This window comes from Sphaerodactylus townsendi, linkage group LG02 (genome assembly GCF_021028975.2).
Source record: "Sphaerodactylus townsendi isolate TG3544 linkage group LG02, MPM_Stown_v2.3, whole genome shotgun sequence".
NCBI lineage: Eukaryota > Metazoa > Chordata > Lepidosauria > Squamata > Sphaerodactylidae > Sphaerodactylus > Sphaerodactylus townsendi.
Genome location: NC_059426.1, coordinates 92,426,955 through 92,450,784, shown reverse-complemented (window position 1 = coordinate 92,450,784; position 23,830 = coordinate 92,426,955). Strand labels below are relative to the sequence as shown.

Sequence of the window (23,830 nt, the reverse complement as noted above, 5' to 3'; positions counted from 1 at the left end):
TGTTGCCCTGGGCGCCATTTTTTCCTGATAAACCTTTGGCAGGGATAACCATTAGCATAGAGAGCTTTACAAAGAATTAGGCAGATTCATGTAGAACAGGCTAAATATTGCTGTGATATCTAAATAAAACATCTATGAACAGAAGTAGTATACCTATAAAATACCAGGTGCTAGTGACAAATGGAAAAAGACCATTGCTCTCATACTTTCCTCATCATGTTCCAGGACTACTTGACTAGCTGCAGTTGCAAGTTGACTAGATGGGCCTTTGATCTGATCAAGCGAGGTTGTGCGTGAGATAGTTCTTAACACAAAAACAAGTACATTGAAACTTTTTTTACAGTTGACTCAACAGTAGTGAATTATATACACAGTGCCAGTATGAAAACTCCACCCACACATATTGCTTCACATACAACAGGAAACATATAGTTTTCTGGAAATGCTGTGGAGTCAAAGTGCAGTGTGATCTGTGATGAAATGTCGGCCTTGGTTTTTCATTCTGGTCAAGGCTCATTGTATTCTTACCTCTGTGTTGTAACTGTGAAATATCACTAGTAATTCTGAGGTTGTAACTTATACTTTGTGTAGGACTTTTTTTTTCTGCTTTCCATCTAAAAAGATTCTGAAACTGGTATTGCATCTAGTTTAAAACTTACAGTGAATCATGTTAGAAACTGGCTAGATATGTGTGATATTTTAAAGTAGAAGGGTATTTTTTTTCTTGTACTGTTTGTGTGATTTTTCCTGTTTTACTTGCAAAACAAGAATAGAATACTCACACAGGTTTCTGTTCTTAGTTTCACACAGTAGAGACAAGTGTGTTCAAAACAACATCCATGTATTAGCAAGAATATACAGGGATGGGAAAGCAAGTAGTTTCAGAATAAGGAAGCTTCTGCGGTCTGCAGTTCTGAATAATAAATAAAGCTTGACTGAACAGGGACACCTGAACAGGGACACCATGAGATTAAACCAGCACGCACAATAATCGGGGGGGGGGGGGGGGGAGAGAAACTGTTCCATTGAAATGCATAGAATAAACACACCTCAGTATATTTACTTCATTTATACACTGTGATTTCACCAGTGGGGATCCAAAATTATTTACATTGTTCTCCTCTCCTAGATTTTATGCTCCTAACAACCCTTTGAGGTAGGATAGGTTTAGAGTTACTTTAGACTGACCCAAGGTCATTCAGCAAGCTTCCATGGCAGTTTGGGAATTCAAACCTGGGCTTCCTAACCTCCAGATTGCACTAAAATTGGAGATATTTTTTTTCGGGGTTATACATGTTGTTTTCAGGTTATACATGTTGTTCAAATAAAATTAGGCCTGTATGTTACTGTTACCATTATTGGCTATTGTGTATACCATTGGGCCTAGTTTCTAGTCTGAAGGCAGGTTTTGTGACACTAAGCAGGCTTGAGCTGGTCAGTACCTAAATAAGAGAATTCACTGATAAACTAGCCTTGGAACTTCATGTAAACTAAGTCAGTTTTGGGATAGTTGCTTAATTTCTCAAGTCATGATTCCAGACTAGATGTTACATTTTCAGTTATGGAAGACCTTCGCCTTCACCCCAATATCTTAGGCTGGTGTGATTATTCACATATTTGCACATGTGATTTGCACATATTCAGGTCTTTGTTGCATTATCTCCAGTAAAAAAAAAAAGGTTTGGAGCTTCAGTTGTGCCTGAACTATGCCTGAAATTAATCCTGAAGTTATGTACCAAGGATTGAGTATTCAAATAGCCAGTCATCTTTCAAGTTCAGTGTGTTCTGTTTTTCCTTGGCTTCATCATGTGTAAATACTGAACTGGAAGTCTGCAAGGCACTGTCTATTACTATGCAATCTTGAAATGGTGCAAGCCAGCCACATTCTCAGCTGTGTTTTGACTTAAGTGAATATCCTGTTTCTACTGCAGCTGACATACCATTCTTGTAAAATGCTGCCCTTGTACTGTGGGTGATCCTTGCTGAATTTTACTAATCAGGTAGGACTCTATCCTTATTGTTTCTGAGTTACTTTAACTAAGGGATGAAAAGCACCACCATTGTCAGAAGTTTCTTTCCCACCAAATCATATGTGAAATGCTGCAAAAGGGGAGATATTTTAGGACTCTTAATCTTAATTATACATCATGATTCTGCATATTCAGAGGGGCATTTGCTCACTCAAGTTGCCTCTGTGTGTGTTTAAACTCTCATATTTGTAAACTATGCCTTTCAAGCTATAAGACTACAATGATTAATTAACTTCCTCAAAAATTGTAAATGATTCTATTGTTGAATTTCAAGGTTTTGCTACTGCTCAGTTATGTTTTCATTTATGCTTAGATTCCATTGGGAGTGTTAAAAATTCCTTCACTTTAACAGTGAATGTGATAACTTGTTCCTCTGTGGCTTAGAAGTGAATCCATGCATAGTAATACAATTCAGTCTTAATACGTGGCAAGGTTTTTACTTGTGGGAGATGCAATGAAATGTTTTGTGTATTATTTATAACTTTGGATCTGCACATTTTTAGGAAGGAATTTCTACCTACTTTGATTTCTAAAAAATAGTACATCTACAATAATAGGAATTCAAAATGTATCCTTAAAACATAGAAAACAACACAGATTATATTTTGTATGGGTTCCTCTGTTGTTGTACTCCGTTTTAAAAATCCTCAGCATCCAACATTCAGCTCTTCACATGACATGTATCATCTCCCCACTTCAAAAGTAATACTGCAGATTTGAACTTTTACTTCTTGCAAATCCATATTTATTCAAGCTGCCTTTGAATTGCATCATACTACTGAAATACTCTGTAATTTCCCCATAACAGAGTGGGTCATATTCTACTTACAAACTGCTGAATGTAGTCATCTGCTTGGAAATGGAAATAATTACTTCCACATGTTAGCAAACGTACTATGTTATTTTCTTTAAGCTGCACTGTTATATAATTTTAGTTCAGGGTGACTTCTGGACCACAACCTCGTCTGTTTAAAATTAGAACAGCACCACTAAAATATAATGGTCCATTCCTTCTTTTTTAAAGTCAGTGCTTGATATGTGATGGAATGACCCGCAGTCAAGTGATGAGCATGGGTGTATGAACCAGGCCCCAGTATTAGACTTCTCTTGTTGCATAAATTTTCACCATTGATAGCAGTCCCATATAAAGTTACTGCAGAAATCAGTGGGTTTATACTGAAGTAATTTTGCATAGGATTGCAACTGAAAATTCCACAGAGGTGGTGCTCACTCTTGTTTCATGATGTACATCTCTGCTTCTAGGGCTTTGATGAGATATGAAACTGGGGACCAGTCCCTGGATAAATGTAAACTTTAAATCACATGTTGATATGTGCATATGTTGATTGTAACTCGGAAATTATTCAGCGCACGTATAAAGAAAAGTAAAGTGTGTGCTGTACACGGCTTATATGTGTGGTCACAGTAGCATGTGAACTATAAGGCTACCAGATATCTGTGCATTAACCCAGCTCTTTCACTCATTATCCGCTAATTTCCTCATCCTGTAAAATCAGCTCCCGTGAAGGGAGAAAAGCAGCTCAGGAGTGGAAAGACAGATGTGAAAGGGAAGGGATTAAGCAATTAAGCTTTCTGTATTCTGTTTTTCAAGAAGTGGGGATATGCTCGCTACTTTGTAATACACAGTTTCCACTTGTGCAATTTACAGACAGCAAAGTGTAGAAAACACTCAAACCCACTTACAAATATTTTTTTTAAAAAAACATAATTTACATTTTATCAACAAAGAATTACAGGAAAAGAAAGTTAAATAAAGATAAAAGTAAGTAAAACAAACTTCATAAAAGAAAGGGAAGAGATGAGAAAGAAAAAAGAAAGAAAGAAAGAAAAAAGAAACAGGAAGAAAACAAGGGGAAAGGGCTGTTTTCAAGAGCTCCGCGGCTCGCTCACACTGCTAAATTCTGGATTTTTTCAGAACTGGTGGATCTAAAATCCAGACCCTTCCAGTCCACCTGACAAATTTAAGGTCCCCAATATCTGAGGAGGCAAGAGCTAAGAAAAAAACTTGCTCTGCAGCCAAAAAAAATAGCCCCTATTAGCAACGTTTAGTTGAGCACTCAGAGAGGCTCAACCAGAGAGGAACACTATTCCAAATGCCAAAAGAATCCCCACTTAACAAATGTTTTGAACGACTATCAAAGTTTGCCTCAGCTTTTCCTCTCAGTACCAAAAATTGGCTTACAGTGAACTAATTACTGTACTCTGCTGCAGCAAAACTGCTCTATTCTAGAGTAAGCTTGGAATGCCTTTCCTTTTGATGTTTTGAAACTCCATATTTCCCCAAAAGTTTTCAGTTATTTTTCTTAATGGTAATAAATGTAGACTTCATTGTTGCCACAAAATGTGGTTATCTGGCTCTTAAATAAATTTTATATATCTTTGAATGCTTCAAATATATTTTCTTTAATTATGATTTTCCATGTTTCAACATCAGTCATGTAATTTATATAATAAACAACATTCACTCAAAGTAAGTATATGGTCTTAGCAGCATTATATCTATAACAGCATTACTCGTTTCAAGAAACATTCTTAAGACTATTCTTTACTATTTTGTTATTATATATACCTACATTCCTACATACACATATTCCTACTTTAAACGAATTTTCCTTTCCAGAACTAAATTGCCTTACCGCAGTACTTATTCATACACAACAATTTGTAGTCAGTATCTCAGTGTTCTATCAATAAGACATGTATCTCTTTGTCTTTCTTCATATAGTCTAACCATAAACGCCAATTCATCTAATATGTTACAAATCGCAAGTTGCACAATTGATGGCTTATCCTGTCCACCATATGCAAATGTACTTTTTTCTTCCAATCCTCAATTGTGGGTATACGATCAGATTTCCAAACCATTACAGTTTTCACCACCATTATCAAATGCTGAAGAATGTGCAGATATGGTTTTAGCTCATGACCTTTACAAAACGACAGTCCTAATAAATAGTTTCGAGAATTTAATGGGAAATCATGTTTTATCACCTGTTTAATTTCTAATCTTATCTTTTCCCAATATTCTTTTACCCTGCTAATGCTGCAGATAATTTAAGCGGGGTGAGTGGGGGGGGGGGGTCCAGTCCTTTTTGTCGAGTGAGTGCAAGTGTCCTCTTTTTTGCAGGAGCTGCTGAGTCGAACATTGCTGGAAACTCAGAAACTGGACCTAATGGCAGAAGTTTCAGATCTGAAAATTAAGTTGGTTGGCATGGAAAAGGAACAGAGCGAGTATGAAGAGAAGCAGAGTAAAGCTGAGGTAAGCCCTACTTTGCTCTCTTTTTGAGTTTAGGTCACTTCATTTCCACAGCATGTCTTCAAAGCCTGGTTTTTATTTTATCTTTGCAAAATGTAGCTAACAGTACTGGCTTTCTAGCACCAATGTAGTGAATGGGTGTTACTATATCCTCCATACTGGTGATTCTAAATTTCTCCATTCCCAGTGCAGTTGTTTTTACTTAAGTACTATATATGCTTCAACTTAGGCCTCAGAAAAAGAGAATTCAGATTATTTTTGTAAGCTGAGAAAGCATTCCAGCCCACAGTGAGCATTTCGTTTGCACTTGTTTCCTGTGTGATGTTTCAAAGTAGTAAAAAATAGCAGTTCTTCTAGATATTTTCTATACTGTGGCAAGCTTGCATGCTTTCCCTGTTGCTTTCCATGTGGCAGGTTTCTCTGCAATTTTCCTGCCTTCGTCCCCTGGTAGAGGCTGGGTGTGGGTGCACATGCACACACTTTACCAAGGGGTCTTTTCAAGTTTGATGGTTGTTGTTTTTTATTGGATATAATTATAACAATCTGTGCATCAGGTTCTGTGAATTCCCAGCTTTCATTTTTTAAAAAATAATTAAGACTGTTTTCTTTCATTGTGGAGATATATCGGAAAGGCATACATCTGCAGTAAAAGGAGACAGAGACTTGCTACTTTTTAAAAAAATCAGTTCTGAGAATCCAGAGAAGTTGATGCAGACTCTTAAACTACAATTATATTTATTTGTTGGATTTATATAACCATATGCAGCTGTTTATTTAAAAATTAAAAATAAAAAAGCTTCCTGGGGAGGAAGAAATCGGCTTCTGTGTGTATGAGACCAGAACAATCCTAACTTTTCCACATGCGCAGCAGCCATCCACACTTTGCTGCAGTCTTTTCAAAGTTTTGCATCAAAGCAGGTTGGGGAAAGGCTAGAGAAAAAAAACTAGGAGAAACCCAGAAGATGCACAAATGGACCTCAGTGTTGTGGGGAAATAGGAGATAAGACACCATGGCCTAACAACATTGAACCCAGGACAAATAATGCAAGTTTTAAAAAGGTTGTAATGAATTTTCTAGCTGTGAATGCAAAGTGATACTATAGATTGTTTGATATTACAAATTTGCGAGGATGGGTTAGAATTTGATTGTATTGTTACAAATGGAAATGGTCTCATATCTTGTGATTGGTATCTCTTGTAAGGTTCTCTTTTCCATAAGCAATTAATATAAACGTTCAGGTTCTTTTCTTGTTTTCTTCCATGTGTCTCTGTACTCTTCATTTTCTTCCTTCCTTTATTTTTAGTCAGTAGTAAATCTGATCAGTGAACTTCAAGAACAGATGTGTAGACTGCAGTTGGAGATTAATAGTAAAATCCAAGAAAGAAAGTCTCAAGATAGGAAGCCAACCATGGCAACATTTAGTCCTCAAGACAGCACCGAATCAATGACAGAGATCCCTACTCAGAAGAATTGCTCTTGGTGTGATGTATGAGAAGCAAATGCTTTGCTTGAGTCTGTGTTTTGGCTCATTTCAAAGAGCAAACTTAACACTACTAACTGGTGACTTGCTGTGATTGATTGGCATTAATTTGTGCTCTTTTATTAGACAAGGTTTAACCAAAAGGCAGATTTGAATTCTCGACTCAGCTTGGTTTAATCTGGACCAATTAATAGAACAGATTGTGCTTCCAGTTTTAAATTTATTCTTACTTTAAAAGGATTTTATTGTAGGCACCTAAAACTTTCCCTATGAGTAGGTACACTTCAGACTGCAGAACACTTTTTTGGTGCCTACTCTTAACTCAAAAAATAAGATTGTTATGGTAGTATGCTTTGATTCAGATATATTTTGGTGATTATTCATTTGAGACTTTGCTGTCCTAAATAGAAGCAAGCTTAAGTTGATTGTGAATTACAGTCTGTTGTTCTATGGTGGTATACTCGGGCTGTTTTTGCACGGTCAAAATATTCCAAGGTGAGCACGAAAAATATCCCTGTGCCATCAGCAATTCCAACAGTTCCTGAAGCTGCACAGGGTATGCCCCTGTGCTGCACTGCTATTTTCTCTTTGTCCCGTGACTTTCAAAAACTGCCAAAGAGGTGTTACTTTTTAAAATGCCCTTGTGTGACCCCGCTGACCCTACTGCCGTGCAAACACTATGGGAGCAGAACCGGGGCAGAACTAGTCTATTTTTCCCACCTCACCACTCTGGTCCGCCCCACCAATCAACAGGCACTGGGAGCAACAAATGTTTGCGTTGACTTAGGCAGTGTCCCCCTTCCTTTTTCTGTCTTAAAATTCATGGCTGCTTGAGAGAATTGTTGCCCTCCTCTCCTGTTTGCCCCCCCCCCTTTTTTTTCTGATTGATTGCTCTTTAGACAACCCTTTCAGTAAAGGCTTTCTGGAATTTATAAAACAAACCTGTGCTATGTTTGATCAAAAACCGCTTCACATTGTCAAACTGAAAGCTATTTTGGTTAAGCTGATGAAGTTGAACAGAAGAGGAATGACACTGGTATGCCCAACATAAACACTTTTTAAAGACTTGTTACTAGCTCCATTTAAGTTGCAATGTTGTCTTCAGCACATTTTAGAGATTTATATTTTAATAGCCTCATATTGATGGGATTTGGTTTTTTCAGTCTTTTCCCTTTTCATAGTTTTGACTCCTCTTAAATGCATCACTGATGCTGGTGGCATAACATTGATAGAGGAACCAAAATAAAATAGATTCACCCCCAAAGTTATATTCAAGCACATATTAGTAACAAAATCCATTGTGTGCTTGTGATTTGTGAGACTTTTTAAAATCTAACCTTCCCCCAGATTCTATTAGTTCTCCAATTAATTATTCTTTGTCAAAAGAAATGGCAAGGGCTACATACACAGTTAAAGGGGACTGTATTGCTCATTTACCCAACTTGCAGAACTGGCTGCTTTTTACACCATTTTATTTTAGCTTAGCGGCAGTACAGTTCATGGGATTGATCTGGCTTCTGCTCTTTCTCAGTCAGTATTTAAAGTGGCTCCACAGTGATATTTCAAGTATCCATGCTGGAGGGGACAGGAGACCCACATCAGTTTATTTGCCAGTATATTCATTTGCATGGTCACATCAGTGGTATAATGGTGTAGCATCACTCAGTGGTATAGCATCTGCTTTGCATGAAGACGCTCCCAGGTTCAATCCCTGGCATCTCCAGATTATGAAAAGGGCCAGGTGGTGAGTTATCTGTTTACCAGAGACCCTGCAGAGTTGCCACTGCTTGTCAGAATGGTCCATAGTCCAGTGGCAGCTTTAAGTGTAAAGCAAAGGAGGTGCCTAGTTTTCAAAAGAAACTGAAAACATGAGTGGGGGGTGCTAACTATTGTCCCTGCCCCACTCTTATGTTGCTGAACTCTTTATCAACTCAGTTGGGATCCTGGAAGTGAACCAGGATAGAAGAAAGACTCTTAAAACAGCAGTGCCAATGGGAGAGAGGATATAGGGTTTAGCATCCTTCAGTCAGCATGGTACAGTGGTTAAGAGAAGGTGAACTCTAATCTGGAAAACCAGGTTTGATTCCCCACTCTGCCACTTGAGCTGTGGAGGCTTAGCTGGTGAACCAGATTAGTTTGTGTACTCCATGCCAGCTGGGTGACCTTGGGCTAGTCTCAGTTCTTCAGAGCTCTCCCAGCTCGCAGGGTGTTTGTTGGGGGGGGGGGGAAGGAGATTGTAAGCTCCTTTGAGTCTCCTTGCAGGAGAGAAAGGGGGGATATAAATCCAAACTCCTCTTCTTCAATTAATTAGGTGCTGTATTTTTTATAATGAATAGACCCACTGTCCTTGCTTTATGAGCTCATCAAACAAATGGATTCCTCTTCCAGTTATGTCTCGTTTATTCAAAGGACTGAGCATTGAAATTACAGCTTTTATTTTTAGAGAATGAACAAACTTTCCAATATTGGCTGTATTGGAGCAAAAGATAGCATTTTGAAAGACCAAATGCAACACTTGCCTTAAATTTCCATTATTTGTGTTCTTCCCCAACTTTCCCTATTTACACATATCCTATGATTCAGCAAAGAAACTCTGCATGCAGAAACAAGTCTCTGGGTGTGGATTATTCTTCTGGGTATAGTATGCGTGTACAAAAGAATTCTGCCAAGACCCAGGGGAGGAGACAGAAAGTGTTGTATATAGTATGAGCAATTTAAGACAAATGACCAGAACTTTCTACTTTTAGGTGCCCCCCATTTGGGGACTGATTTAGGTGCCCCTTTTGCTTATCGCTTCCAACAGGGAATAGCATTTACAGCAGTAGCTGTCTTTTTCAAAGTGGGAGTTTCATGCATGCAGCCCTTTGACTCTATCTGTCTCATTAGGAAACCTGATTCTATAGAGTCAAGCCTCTGTAAGAATGGAACAGGAACAGAGCTCAACCACCATCACACTTCCCTTCCCCACTGTTTCAAAGTACTACTTCATTTGCCCTTTTTTAGCTCAATGGTGGTAATAATAATTTAGATCAAGGTTATTTTGAGAAAAAGCAAGGGGGTTATGTTTTGTTATGTCAAGTTTAGCCCTTACAGATAGGTGCACTCACCGTCTGCCACATGACTCTCTGTTTTGCACATTTCCTCATCTACATGCAAGGAGGTGCCCCACTGTTTCTCCCAAGCTGAGCTGCCATTTTCCCTGGCCCCTTGTTTCCAGTCTTTCTTTCTTTCTTTCTTTCTTTCTTTCTTTCTTTCTTTCTTTCTACTATTTCAGTGATTTGTCTAAGGAGTGACAGATCAGAAGTCTTAATTATTATTATTATTATTTTTTTTAAAAAAAAGGAGGAACTCCTCCTGTGTGGGTGGGGGGAAGGTGCTAGAGTAGAAAGGCCTAGCAGAGCGAAATTCACATCGGCATGCTCGGTTTTCCCTGGTCAGCTGTGAAAAGATTGCCCTTTCTCTGGTCCTGGAAACCATGGGGCTTCTCTGATCTGTGGCATGGTGAGATTTGAAGGGTGGGGGGGACATGTGCAATTGAGAATCTGACCTGAAGGTAATGTCCGCTTGACCCAAAGAAACGAAACATGTGCAAACACCCAAAGTTTACAGGATACAGGATAAACTCATTGTTTATATACTGTTTGCTGCTGCTGTAGCTGTACATTGAATAAACTATATCAGTGGAAGGGTACATGAGGACTTTGCGTCCTGAAAACCAAGAACTACTTTATATGTACAGCCTGAGACAGCAATGTAAGGTAGCAGTCAATAAATCTATGAATGATTTTCACCATTCAATTGGAATGAGTTCTGGTGTACCTTTTTGTAGAAAGAAAGGGTATTGCCTCATATTCCTTGTCTGCAGAGTGGCTGGGAATAGTTCTGAGGGCAACATCCTGTTCAAATAACGTGATGGTCTGTTTTGGAAAATTGGGAACGTACCAAGAACTTGCAGTTTCTCTTCTACCTTTTTCTGCATCTTGTACGAAGTAGGCAAACTGTGATCAGGCATTTGAAATCCTTTTGAAGGAAACCTAGTTAACATTAAGTTACACACGCCAAGAAAACGAGGAGGAGATTGGAGTGAACAATGGGAAGAGAGCTGTGGCAAATTTCCAGTTTTATGGACAATCTGAAGATTGCTAATGTGACACAAGGATTAAGCTTAATTCAAGTTCAGCAGCACCTCAGAGACCAACAAAATTTGGGGGTATAAGTTTTTGAGAGTCAAAGCTTTGATTCTTGAAAGCTAATGCTCGCAAAATCTTGTTGGTTTCTAAGGAGCTACAGGAGTCCATTCTAGCTGTTCTGCTAGAGATAAATATGGCTACCCACTGAAACTGCATTAGGCTTTTGTTTCTTTTCTTCATTTCTGTCAAGGTCTGTTCCTTTTTTCTTCCGGTTAGCTTTCCTTGAATGCTGCCTGGAATTATAGAGAGCTTATTTTAACTTGATAACATACCAGATTAAAATCAATCTTAAAGCCTGTGATAGTTTCATTTTTTCAGAGATGATAGTGTTCAATGGAGCATTTTGCCTCCGTGTCTAGTGTGTAAATAAATGTTGTTCCCTCTTTTAATTTTTTCCCTTAATTTTTTTCCTTTATTTGCTTTCCAGAGTTTATTACAGGAACTGAAGCACCTAAAAATTAAAGTTGAAGAACTAGAAAATGAAAGAACTCAGTATGAATGGAAATTGAAAGCTACTAAAGTAAGTAGCGCACGACCACAATGCACTAATTTTCCACCAAGTAAATGTTCAAAAGGAAGCTGTAGCAAATTATGGTGTCCAGCTATAGGTTGCAAAATATCTGGAGATTTGGGGAGTGAAGCCTGGAAAAATGGGTTTTGGGGAGGGGAGAGATCTTATCCATGTATAATGCCATAGAGACTGCCCTCCAAGGCAATCATTTTCTCCAAGGGAACTGATCTTGGTCATCTGGTGATCAGTTGTAATAGCAGGAGATCTCCAGGTGCCCCAAGGAGACTGACAACCCTAAGTAATATCCTGACACTGTGCCGGTCTTCTTACCTCCACAAGAGATTTAATATGTGCTTGCCATTGCCCATTTTGCCATATTTAATTTTGGGTGTCATTTAAGGTATTTGTGGAAGAGGATTCATAGTGATTAACAGTGGATAAAATTGCTGTTCACATTGACTTACCTTTGTTCCTTAAACATTATTTCCAACAACAGGAGCTATAGACAAGCAATTTTACATAAAGGTTGTAGTGACAATATAGTAGCATGATATAGTGATTGGAATGCTGGACTTGGTTCTGGGAAACATGGGTACAAATTGCTACTCTCCTTTGAAGTTCTCTGTTGACCTTGTGCCTTGTTCTCTCTGTTGACTCCGACTCATCTACTTCCCAGGGTTGTTGTAAAGGTGAAGTGGGAATGAGATAAGGATGTGTGTCACCCTCAGCTCCTTGGAGAAAGGGCAGGATAAAATATACTAAATGCACTGTGTCTGCTTGTAGTAAGGGAGATCTTGGCCATTAGAAAAACAGAATTGGCTAATACTCCTATGTGATGGGACCTACCACTGAAGATTGGAAGTCACCTTTTCCATTAAAGATGTGCATAAAAAGAATCTGACAAGAATCTCCCCAGCTCATTCACCAAAGGCAGAGAGTGCTCACTTTTCTTTTTTTCTTTTTTTTGTCTTTGTTTAACATATTTCTGTGTTGAAGAAAATAGACTATAATAGTTCATTTCACTTCTTTTTCCGGGTAACGGTTGGTAAGCAGTGAAGACAGAAAGGAAGCTAATAATGTTAATCTGTTTTTTCAGGCAGAAATAGCACAGCTGCAGGAACAACTAGCTCTAAAAGACTCAGAGATTGAACGATTACAAAGTCAGATCTCAAGGACATCAGTAAATCATGAAATTGCAGAAAGAGGTAAAAAAAAAAGGAACTAAAAATAGTTAAGTTGCAATCAAAGCATGTGTATATTGCTACCCAACATTGCTGTTCCTGCCTTTGTTCCCTTTAATAAGTATTTGCTGCTGCACAAATTCATCATTGGTGTTTACAACCATTTTTTCCAATTATACAGATACAGGTTGTCAAACACTTTTATACAAAATTCTTTCAAAGCATCACTGAATTTACTTGTGGCATAGCCTCATCCCTTTATCTTAAAAATGCCTATATTTTCTATAGTAATTTCTAAGCATGTAGTAGTGTGATTTTCAATAATTTTGTAATACCACCTCTAGGAGATAACTTGCCATTGTTCCCATGTTACAGAACAGGTGCCAAAGGTACCTGAGGGTTTAGTTCACAGGGATTATGGCAGCTGAATTGAGTTTTCTTCATTATTTAGTTTAATTAATTAATCTAATTTTCACCTATGATACGGTCACAACATGGCTTACACTATAAAATACAAATAAAAAGTACACATTTAAACTAAAATATAGACCACGATTAGGCTTCATTCAAACTTTACAGAGCAAGATCCATTAGTATGTTATGGGCCGGTTCTGCTCCCACTGTTGCAGTTAACACAGTTACAGATGCCACAGACTTCACAACAAATCTGTGTGACAGACTCAAGATCAGACAATAAGCTAGTCAATGATATATTCTGTTTGCAGATGCCTTTTTAGTCAGAAGCTGATTCAACTAAAACTCCCAATACTTCCCTGTGTCCTAGCCTTTATATGCTTAGCACAGGAGAATTTCAGGAGTAATTATTCTGTTCTATTAATTTACATTTATTTCTTGGCCTCTACCATGGTCACAGGGTGGATTTCAGTAAAAAACCATATGACAATAAAATCACAGGGGTGTTGTGGGGTTCCCGGGCTGTATGGCCGTGTTCCAGTAGCATTTTTTCCTGACGTTTCACCACCATCTGTGGCTGGCATCTTCAGAGGATCACAACAGAAAAATAAATAAATAAAATCACAACAGTAAAATACCACAAAAGTAAAATCACAATAAAACCCCATCCTAAAACCCCAAAACAATCTAAAATCACCCATGTCCACTTCACCCACCCACCCTCAAAAAGGGAGGGGTATATGGACACTTCAGGGGGGGCCCTCCCATCTGATCCAGCTAAATAATTAGATGCTGATTTTCAGCTAATGGGAGATAAGCTGGGAATAGGCTTCTGTTTTCCCTCCAGAAAACTACTACCCTGTCATGTTGGGTATCAGAAATGATTAGAAAAGAGAGAACAGTGATTTCTCCACAGCCCAAACCAACCGCTTGGTGTGGAGAGGAGGGATGTAATTTGTTTCTTCCACTCCCACTGCAAACTGAGAGCTGAGAACACAGGGCACAGGAGCAATTTGCTTTATTGGCCACCCTAGCAGTTTGAGGGTAGGAAAGCAGAAAAGTAATCAGCTGAGCTTCTTTCACACACACTCAGTTTGCTGTGTATCAGCAAGTCTGGGACACAGCAAAGTTTCCAACATGAAAGATCAAAACAACCCGACTTCCAGGTGATCCTTATGATCATCTGGGAGTTGGCTCCTGATCCCCCCACAACCTTCCCCTTTACAGAAGCTTTGGTGTATATGAAGGGAAACTTTTCCAGCAGAAATTGGAATTCTGCTTGCAGCTAATCTCTCCAACTGATGACTGCAAATAGGTACTCTTGAGAAGAGACATGTTGCAAACAGCTGAACAGTCTGTCCGTTAATTGACTACATGATGGCTATTGGTAAACAAGATGTGAGCCGACCCAGCAGGTGTTCAAGCATCCCTAGTCTTTCTACAATTTTGTCTTTATGACTCATTGTCTGAATGTTATTGGCAACAGACTCAATATGAATAATAGCTTGTGCAGAACAAAACCCAATAACTATAGGCAGAATTTATTAAGGCTGCCTCTTTTTTCAGCTGCCTCTTCCTGACCATAATTCTTTGTCCACTGGTAACCCTTCAGGTTTAATCCCTGATATTTTACTATTTTATTGTGAATGGTTGGCACTCTGTTTTCTAAAACATGCTTGGTAACAACTGAGCAGTTTGTTTCAAAGGGTAAATGGCTATTTAAATGGAATGTTGTCAAAGATGTCTTAACACACTTTGGGAATTATATTATTATGGGTTTGGTATTCTTTTCAGTTATTCATAATATTTGTGCATGTTTAATGTAAGAAGGTTTGCATGTATTAAGTTACTTATCTAACAGTATTTGGAAATGTTAACAAACTTGTGTGCTATTGAAGTTTCTGAAAACACTAGTATTGGGTTTTGGTTGATTTCTGGGGGGAAAAAACCTTTTATTTTACATGTTCCTGAAAAGCTACCATTTCAGTACAGAGGGGAAAGTGGACTTGAGTTGGTATTAACAAAACTTCACCATCTTTCTTGCCACCTTTTGAGGGCTCATTGGGATCAATCTCAAGGTGTATCAAAATTTTTGAATGCATCTTCTGATGAAATTGCCTGTAATATAATCTGTGCTTTTTCTGCATGTTTTATTTTGCTTTCTCCATTTTCCATCGTAGAGGAAGTATATAGGCGAAGGCTAAAAGAAAAACGTAAGCCTTAAAATTTCACTTTACTATTTTCCACACAAATTATACCTCAATTGCTATTCTCCAGCAATAATCATTCAGTGTGTCTGTATATTTGACTGCTATATCTTAACACAGAGATGAATATTTTACTGCTTTTAGCAAACAGACCCGCTATTAGCATTTCATAATTAAAGTCAAAATTGGAAGGATTTTTAATAGCCCTTGAAAATCTAATTAACAAGACATTTTAAAACAATCTGTCAAGGCTGGTAGATTCTAGAAACGGCTGTTTTATAGGTGATGCAAAAGATGTTTTACTTGCATTTTTTCTGATTCTTGTTTTGTGGAGTTTTTAAAAAGTACTGGGTGTGATGTAATATTTAAACCATTTATAATCATGGCAAGAGAAAAGTCCATCAATGTAACAATGGTGGGGCAGGGGGTAGAGATTTGTATTAGCTAAACCTTGACATGATTTTTTTTAAAAGTCTAATTGTTGTGAGTAGAAACCTAATAGAAAATTTAAAACCTCCTCATGTCTTATTCTTTTGTTCATTTTAAATCTGTCTGATTGCTTGCACAATGCTTGCTGTTTTGTATGGGTTGCAGGGTTTTTGCATTTCACTATGTATATGTTCCAGATACATATCAGTGTTATCTCCTGTAAAGTAACTGTTTGTAGTACATTGAAATAATTAATCCACTAATTCGAACATTCCTATCAGTATGTTTCCAGTATTTAGAAGTTAATTGGAACAGATTATCTAGTGTTCAGCACTTAAAAAAATACTAATGTTCCTTTATCTGATTTGTTTTATTTTGTTTACAAGTTTTATTGATCATTTTATTGTAATAACTCATTATTTCTGTTATTCTTTCCTTGTGTGTCACATTGCCATCTTTTTAAACTTCAGTGAATCCAATCACTTGATTTAAAACTGATTTTGGACACATATCCCACAAGTGTATAGGTGGTACTTGGACAACTGTTGAGATTAAATCAGAATATGCATGAAGTATCAGGTGTATCATTTAAAAGTTCAACTGCTTATTAACCTTTGAGTTATTTCAATGCCTGCATAGAGAATAATCTGTTTGATGAATACAGAATGTTAACTGCTTGTTGCCAGTCTTAGATGTCATATTTGAAGGGAAGCTTCTGTGTACAAACTGTACAATTCTGATGAGCTTGACACATCAAGAAAACCTTCCTGTGATGACTCCTACATGAACTAAAATTTAGAATTTGCCCAGTGGGGAGGAACTTACATGATTAGGACAGTGGGGCATGAGGATAGTGTTAGGACTAGAAGGTTTGCCATATTCAAAAACTGTCTGATAACTGACTTTAGTTCAGGGATCCCCAGCCTTTTTAAGCCATTGAGTACATCTGGAATTTTTACATTGTTGATGAGAGCTGCCATAAAATGACTGTGACAAAATGTCTGCTGCAGGAGTCAGTGTCAGCCTCAAAATGGCTGCTGGAGTTTACCTTTACATAGTGAAAATGTTTATGCTGTGGTGGCAGCCACAGGCGTAGCTACCATGGGGACATCCGGGGACAAGTGCCCCGGGCGCCACCTTGTGGTGGGCGCAAAAATTGCAGGTTCGTTTGTGGCTTTCTGTATTTTTTACTGTTTTTTTCAATTTTGGCCTGCAGGAGGCGCAGTTTTTAGGCTAGTGGCACCAAAATTTCAAGCTATTGTCAGGTGACTCTCCTGATGATACCAGCCAAGTCTGGTGAGGTTTGGTTCAGGGGGTCCAAAGTTATGGACCCCCAAAGGGAGTGACTCCCCATCCCTCCATTGTTGCCAATGGGAACTAATAATAGTGGATGGGGTTATCATTTTGAGGGTCCATAACTTTGGACCCTCTGGAATCAAACTTCACTAAAACCTATGTGGTAATCATAAGGATAGTTCTTTCTGTTGATACTCTCACTCATAGGTTTGGAGAAGTTGTTGTGTTCAGGAAGAGTTCCAGCGGCATGGACCCCCCAAAAGGGTGCTCCATCCCCATTGTTTCCAAATGGGAGCTAATGGTAGATGGGGCTGCCCCTTTGAAAGGGTCCATAACTTTGGACCCCCTGAACCAAACTTCACTAAACTCTGGGTGGTATAATCAGGATAGTCTCCCTAAAGATAGCTTCTAAAATTTTGGTACCCGTGTTCAAGCTTAAATATTTCCTCTCCTGACAGGTGGCACCCCTCAATTTTTTCCCCTGGTTCTTCTCTTTAAATCCACCCTCCTTGGAGTGGGATTTAAAGGGAGAATCTGGGCTCTCTAGATTAAAAAAAAACATTGGAAAGTATTGTTGAAGGCTTTCACAACCAGATTCAACTACTGTTGTGGTTTTATTAGGGTTGTAAGGGACCGTGGCCCGGTAGGATCTTGGTTCCTAATGTTTCACTCTGCATCTAGTAGCTGGCATCTTCAGAGGTGTATCACAGAGAGAAGTCTGTTATAAGAGTAGTCTGACACAGTGTGTAACACACTTCTCTCTCTGATACACCTCTGAAGATGCCGGTGAAACGTTAGGAACAAGATCTACCATACCACAGCAGCCACTTGTTTAGCCCAGAAAACCCACAAATAAACCAATAACATTGACAATGATGCCACTGTTTTGGGGGTGGATGGGTGGGAAATCTACTCTGGAAACAGCATCACCTTTCTAATGTTGTTTAAACTTAGAGAGCCCAGAGTCTCTCTCTTCTTAAGGTGGATTTAAAATAACATTAAAAGTGATGCTGTTTCTTTGTGGGTGGATTCCCCCCCTTCAAAAATAGCATCACTTTCAATGTTGTTTAAACTAGGGAGCCCTGGATGTGTTCAGATTTGTGTGTTGGGGCATGTTCTATAATGTGATGGTGACTTTGCGATGACCTGGTGCAAAAAATGTTGTTTGGTCGTGGTGGGGGAGGGACGCTGCCCATATGCGGGGGGGGGGGGGCGCAAAACTCAGATTTTTGTCCCGGGCTCAATTTTCCCTAGCTACGCCACTGGTGGCAGCTGCTTTCAAAGCAGTGTTTTAATAAATCTGTGCAGCTAATCAAATATCCACCCCACCTGGCCCTGCCCACTTTCTAAAAACATTGGCAGGAAAAAGGAAAGATACTGACATTAGGGTTGCCAGGTCCACCCTGGCCACTGGCTTGGGAATGGGGGATGGTATGGTTGACAGATCCAGGTTGGAAAAGTCTTTGACATTTGGGGGTGGGGTCTAGGGAGGAAAGGGATCTCAGTGGGGTACAATGCCATAGAGTCCACCCTCCAAAGCATCCATTTTCTCCATGGGAACTAATTTCTGTAGTGAAGAAATGAGCTGTAATTCTGGAGGAGACTGGCATCCCTAGTTGGCATGCACCATGGTCCCTGCTTTAATTAAATATTCAGGAATTGTTACATTATTTGATACAGTTTGTTGACTGGTGAATATTTATGTATTTTACCTCATTAATATCCTGCTTTTCTCCCAATTGAGGCTCCAAAGTGGTTTAGATCATTCTCCTCTCTTTTATTTTATCTGTACAACAGCCCTGTGATGTAGGTTAAACTGATAGTACATGAGTCCCCAGAAGTCATCTAGGAAGCTTTCTTGGCAGAGTGGAGATTTGAACCTGGGGCTTCCAGATCCTAGTCTGACATACTAACCATACACACTGTCTCTGCACCAAAGGCAGGACCTCCAAAGATGACCAAAGTGTTTGGCTAGATTCATACGGTAATAGGCGGTCCACATGGTGACTGCCCCATTGTCACTCAGTAAGCTTCATGGCAGAGTGTAGATTTGAATCCAGGTTTTTCTGGTACTGGACCAGTGCTCTCTTACATCCTGCTGGTACTTATAAAACATGTGAGGTTTTAGTTTTATAAAAACTTAAATGAATTAAAGTCTCATTCAGAGGCTATTCAAGAATGTAATAAACTGTTTAATAAAATTTTACGATGTTAAATATAATTAAGATTATTTCTCTTAAGAAGGATCATGACTCAAACGTTTGCAAAAAAATAATTTTCTCTTCAGGGACCAATAAAATACTGTGTATCTGAATTTGTCATGTTTCCATTGTTCATGCCATACTTAAGCTTGAAAGCCAGAGAATGCATTACGGTCACTAAATGGAGGTTGCTTTGATACTTACTGAAATATCAGTACATTTCAGGTTTGAGGATTTTTTCAAACCCAATTTTTTTTTATAAAGCTGAATAAAGCCAATATCCATCAACCTTTTTTGGACTGTTACTGAAAATATTTGGCTTAAAAAACACAACTCAATTTTTTTTCACCCCCCCCCCCCCCCCCCAAGTTTCCCAAGCTCCAGGGACTGAGCTAGCTGTATCACTTGGGCTTGGAAAATGGCGATGGAAGGGAAGGATTTTTTTTTAATTAAAAAACCAAATGTTACTCAGCTTCTTCTGGCCCAGGTGTATGTGGCTTTTTGAATACACCTAGGTTTTCTATCCGTAAAAATAGTCATTAAAAAGTTGATATGGGTTTTTTAGGTTTTCTGTGATTCATATTTACCTTGTCAGCAAGCCTATTTGATACATTCAAAGAGATTTCTGTGGCAGTGTGAAGAAAGTCACCTAATTGAAATGATGATTAGCCCACAGAAACTGCCATGTAGAAGCATCCACTACATGGAAGCATTTAAGTCAAAAGCGGAGTGTCTATCTGGCACATTGCAGTTAGTCATTTTGTTCTGAGAAGCTTGGCAAAAGCAATGCCCCCTTGCATTCTATCCAATGTATTTATGTATGCTATATTAGCAGATACCCAACATGTACACTCTTAACTTGTAAGTTATTACATTTTGTTTAGATCAAGAGATCCAGCGTTTGAAAATGGGAATGGAATCATTGTTAGCAACAAATGAAGAAAAGGTAAGGAAATAATGAGAAATATTTCTGTACTTCTGGGTGTCCTTTGACCATCCTCCTTTTCAGTTATATATAAAATTTTAAAAGCTGATTAAAATTTAATGCAGGAAGCAGGGGATGAAATTTACTCAGACTCTTTTGTACTCATCCTTGTTGTTTTTGCCACTTCCAGTTTATAATATAAATTTAGTAGACAGGGCTCGTTTTTCAATATTTTGTGTCTGCTGTGTTGCTGTCATTGGATTGCTCCACTGTGACAAAAAATAAAACTACACCATGCTGGCTTGATATACCAATGGTCTGACTCAGAATCAAGCTTCATGTGTATGTAGCAGCTCATTCTCTTAAATCCTTCTCCCCAAAATCTTTACATTTAAAAACTCATATTAACAAAAAAATAAATATTTTATACATTTTAGCAAAAATATCCCACACAATAATATCCCAGCAATAATATCCCACACTTTTAGGTTTATAGGCGCTTGAGATGGCTCACAAACATAACCCTGCAATACAATAAAAGATAAAAGAATAATGCATACAGACTGAGAAATGAAAGAGTGAGGTGTGAACCAGGATATCTCTGCTTCGAATCTTGCCTTCAGCAAGCTACTCTCAGAGTTAGAGCTCCAGCAATCTTTTCCTCCAGCAGCATAGCAGGTGGCCTGAGGTAGTCACTGAGATACTAAGTGGACCACCCACAAGCAAGAGAAAGGCTGTTTCTGCACAGTGGCAAAAGCGGCTCTCCACCGGCATAATTAATGCTGGTGGAGGCTCGGGACCGCTCACATGGTCTTGTGTGGGTGGCCCCGAAGCTGCAGCAAACCACAGAGACGGTGGCTGCCTCAGGTTTGTCCTGTTCACCTTACCTCTCCTCCCTGCGCAGCTCTGGATGGCTGGAGGGACCCGCCCACACTGCCCTCCAACCTCTGAGGGTCAGAGGGCAGCATGGGCATGTCCCTCCAGCCGTCCAGAGCTGCACAGGGAGGAGAGTTAATAAACAGAACACTGGAGGGGCCAAAAGCGGCACCCTCACAATTGACGCTTTTAAAAAGTTAATGTCCCTTCCCCCCACACAACAAACACCCTGTGAGGCAGGTGGGGCTGAGAACTCAGAAGAACTGTGACTAGCTCACCCAGCTGGCGTATGTTGGAGTGTACAGGCTAATCTGAATTCCCCAGATAAGCCTCCACAGCTCAAGCGGCAGAGCAGGGAATCAAACCCAGTTCCTCCAGAGTAGAGTACTGTCTCACTGTCTCACTTTATATCTCACTTTGTTGTCTGGGCCTTTTCACTGTATTGTTTCTCAAATAATAAATGCTCCATTGTGTTTCTCATTTATAGTGCCAGACCAAAGGTACTTTCCACTGCAGAGGCATTTTCCCAGCTTCCACCATTAAGCATGTCCACTGTGCACTATACAAAATTGCAGTTTACTTCATATGGTACTGTCATTTCATCATATTAAACTGATGAGCAACACACACTTTCTTATAAGTCTTTCCGATCCATTTTTGAAGTTGATGTCTACTGTGGTGTCAGTGAAATAGTATAGTGGTATCCTTTGCACGTTTAGGACGTAGTTTTCTACATAATTGTTCAATGATGCTTTTTGGGAAATAGCAACATAAATGTCTGGGCATAATTGTTTTTCCAGAATCCTGTGCAAATCCTTATTCAGATTAGTAACAAACTAGGCAAGCTGAAGTCCACCGACAGCATGTAAGTCAGATAAGGTTTAGCTTTTCCTCCAGCTGAAGAGCTGCCATATGAAAGTAAACCTGGAATGCAGAAAGATCTTGTTATGTTGCCTTTCTCAGTAATCCACTGACTTATAACTGAACTTTCTGATCCTCTTAGAAGATGTCTGATTTCTCTTCTCTCTTTTTTACTAGGACCACCGGATAGAAGAGTTGACTGTTTTGTTAAGCCAGTACCGACAGGTGAAAGAAATAATGATTGCGGTCCAAGGTATAGTGGATAGTGGGACAAATGCAAGGCCTTTCAAAAATTGTATGATCTATTTAATAAATAGCTTTATTTAACTAACAAAAGTGGTTCCTAAAAGGCTACATATCAATTCCAAGAATATTAAGTTTAGAGACAAGTTTTATGAATCAGATGTTGCTGAAGCTGGGCAGCTTTTATAGGATGGGCTTATATTTCCTGTGGCCTTGAAAGGATCCTTACCCATCCCTGCCCACTACTGGAGTGGTTTACCTCTTTTATATGGCATCTGTCATTTCAGTGATATTTAGCTTCGAGTTAAGGGTCGCTTTCCTGGCATCTTCAGAGGATCTGTCCTCTGAAGATGCCAGCCACAGATGCAGGCGAAACGTCAGGAGAGAATGCTGCTAGAACACGGCCATACAGCCCGGAAACCACACAGCACCCAAGTGATTCCGGCCGTGAAAGCCTTCGACAATACATTTCAGTGATAGTTCTGGCAACAGTGCAGCACTGGCTGCTTCTATGCTGGTGGCTAGACTGAGGTAGGTTTTAAGGGCTGAAATAAGAATATTGTTGCTGGTTTGCAAGTGAACAGCAGTCTCAGCCATCCCATCTTTCCCAAAATGTACTAACTAAGTGCCTTCTAATAATAATTTGTATTTACTTGTCTTATTAACCTTTAATTCACCACCATCCACTAAGTATGGAACCTTATCATCATTTGCAACAGGCCATAAGTAGTAAAATTAGGCCATGAAAACAGCCTTCAGACAAGGCAGTATGATTTATATTTGTATTGTATACATATGACAGACAGATCTTAGGCATGCGTTCACTGAGATGCTTGTGCCTGAGGACCATCAGTTGGCTCCTTAATTAGAGGTTGTGATGCCTATTTGTTATGTGCTTCTTTTAAAAGAGAAATCTAACATCTGGGATTTTATACCTTGGTCAGAGTAAGCCAGATACAAAAACTGTCTTCAGCTGGTTTGAGGGGCCATTTGCAAATAAGGCAAAGAGATGCTGATCAGGGATGTTCATGAACAAGGTGCAACCTGAATATGGTGGCTGCAATGAGGAAGGGGGATTGGACAAAGTCACAGCCTTCTCAGTCTTCTCCTGGTGTCATGCACCTAGAGTTAAGGGGCAAGGAACTGATTTCACCCAATTCCCCCTCCCCACTGTAGCTCCTTGTACTATTTTAATCTTGTTAATTAGGGTGCCTGACCCTTCAGGGAGATGTACATGCCAGGCAGCATGGTGGTGTAGCAAAGGGAACACAGGAACATGTCTGCTCTGCCAGCTTCTTCCATAAGCTTTTCTGTTGCATTCAAGCTGTAGTCTTTATTATCAGGGGCTATGTGATTTCTTTAAGAAATGGAAAAAAATTAGTTCTCAATCCAAGAATATGAAAATTGATTCCATTGTGTTGATTTACGTTTGCTGATGTGTAATGGAATGAAGACTCTCTAGGGTCTAAATGAGACTAGCCTGCCAATTCAGGATGAGGGTGGCAGATGGGGGCCATTTTATCAAGAGTTAAGACAAGAGTAGGACTGTTTCTCCCCTTGTTCCTGGTTTCCAGGGGATTCAGGAAGGCACATAGTGAAATTCAGTTTACTGCCTACTAAAGTTTAGCCATGTATAAGGCTGTTTATCCTTATTAGGTTATTCAAGTTTCAGTCATGTTACAGAACAAATATTTCCTAGTAAAGAATT

At 39.1% G+C, this 23,830-nt stretch overlaps 1 protein-coding gene across 8 annotated transcripts in view; it reads left to right on the top strand.

Moving 5' to 3' along the window:
* PPFIBP2 (PPFIA binding protein 2) overlaps window positions 1-23,830 on the top strand; it is a 157,087-nt gene that overhangs the window by 99,007 nt on the left and 34,250 nt on the right. For 7 of the 8 annotated variants that reach the window (XM_048484010.1, XM_048484012.1, XM_048484013.1 and 4 more), the window contains 6 exons: window positions 5,179-5,310; window positions 11,406-11,498; window positions 12,586-12,694; window positions 15,265-15,297; window positions 20,102-20,163; window positions 22,057-22,132. In XM_048484010.1, coding sequence (XP_048339967.1) covers window positions 5,179-5,310; window positions 11,406-11,498; window positions 12,586-12,694; window positions 15,265-15,297; window positions 20,102-20,163; window positions 22,057-22,132 — 505 coding nt within the window. The remainder of the gene's footprint in view (window positions 1-5,178; window positions 5,311-11,405; window positions 11,499-12,585; window positions 12,695-15,264; window positions 15,298-20,101; window positions 20,164-22,056; window positions 22,133-23,830) is intronic. The other variant, XM_048484008.1, reaches the window with a different exon arrangement.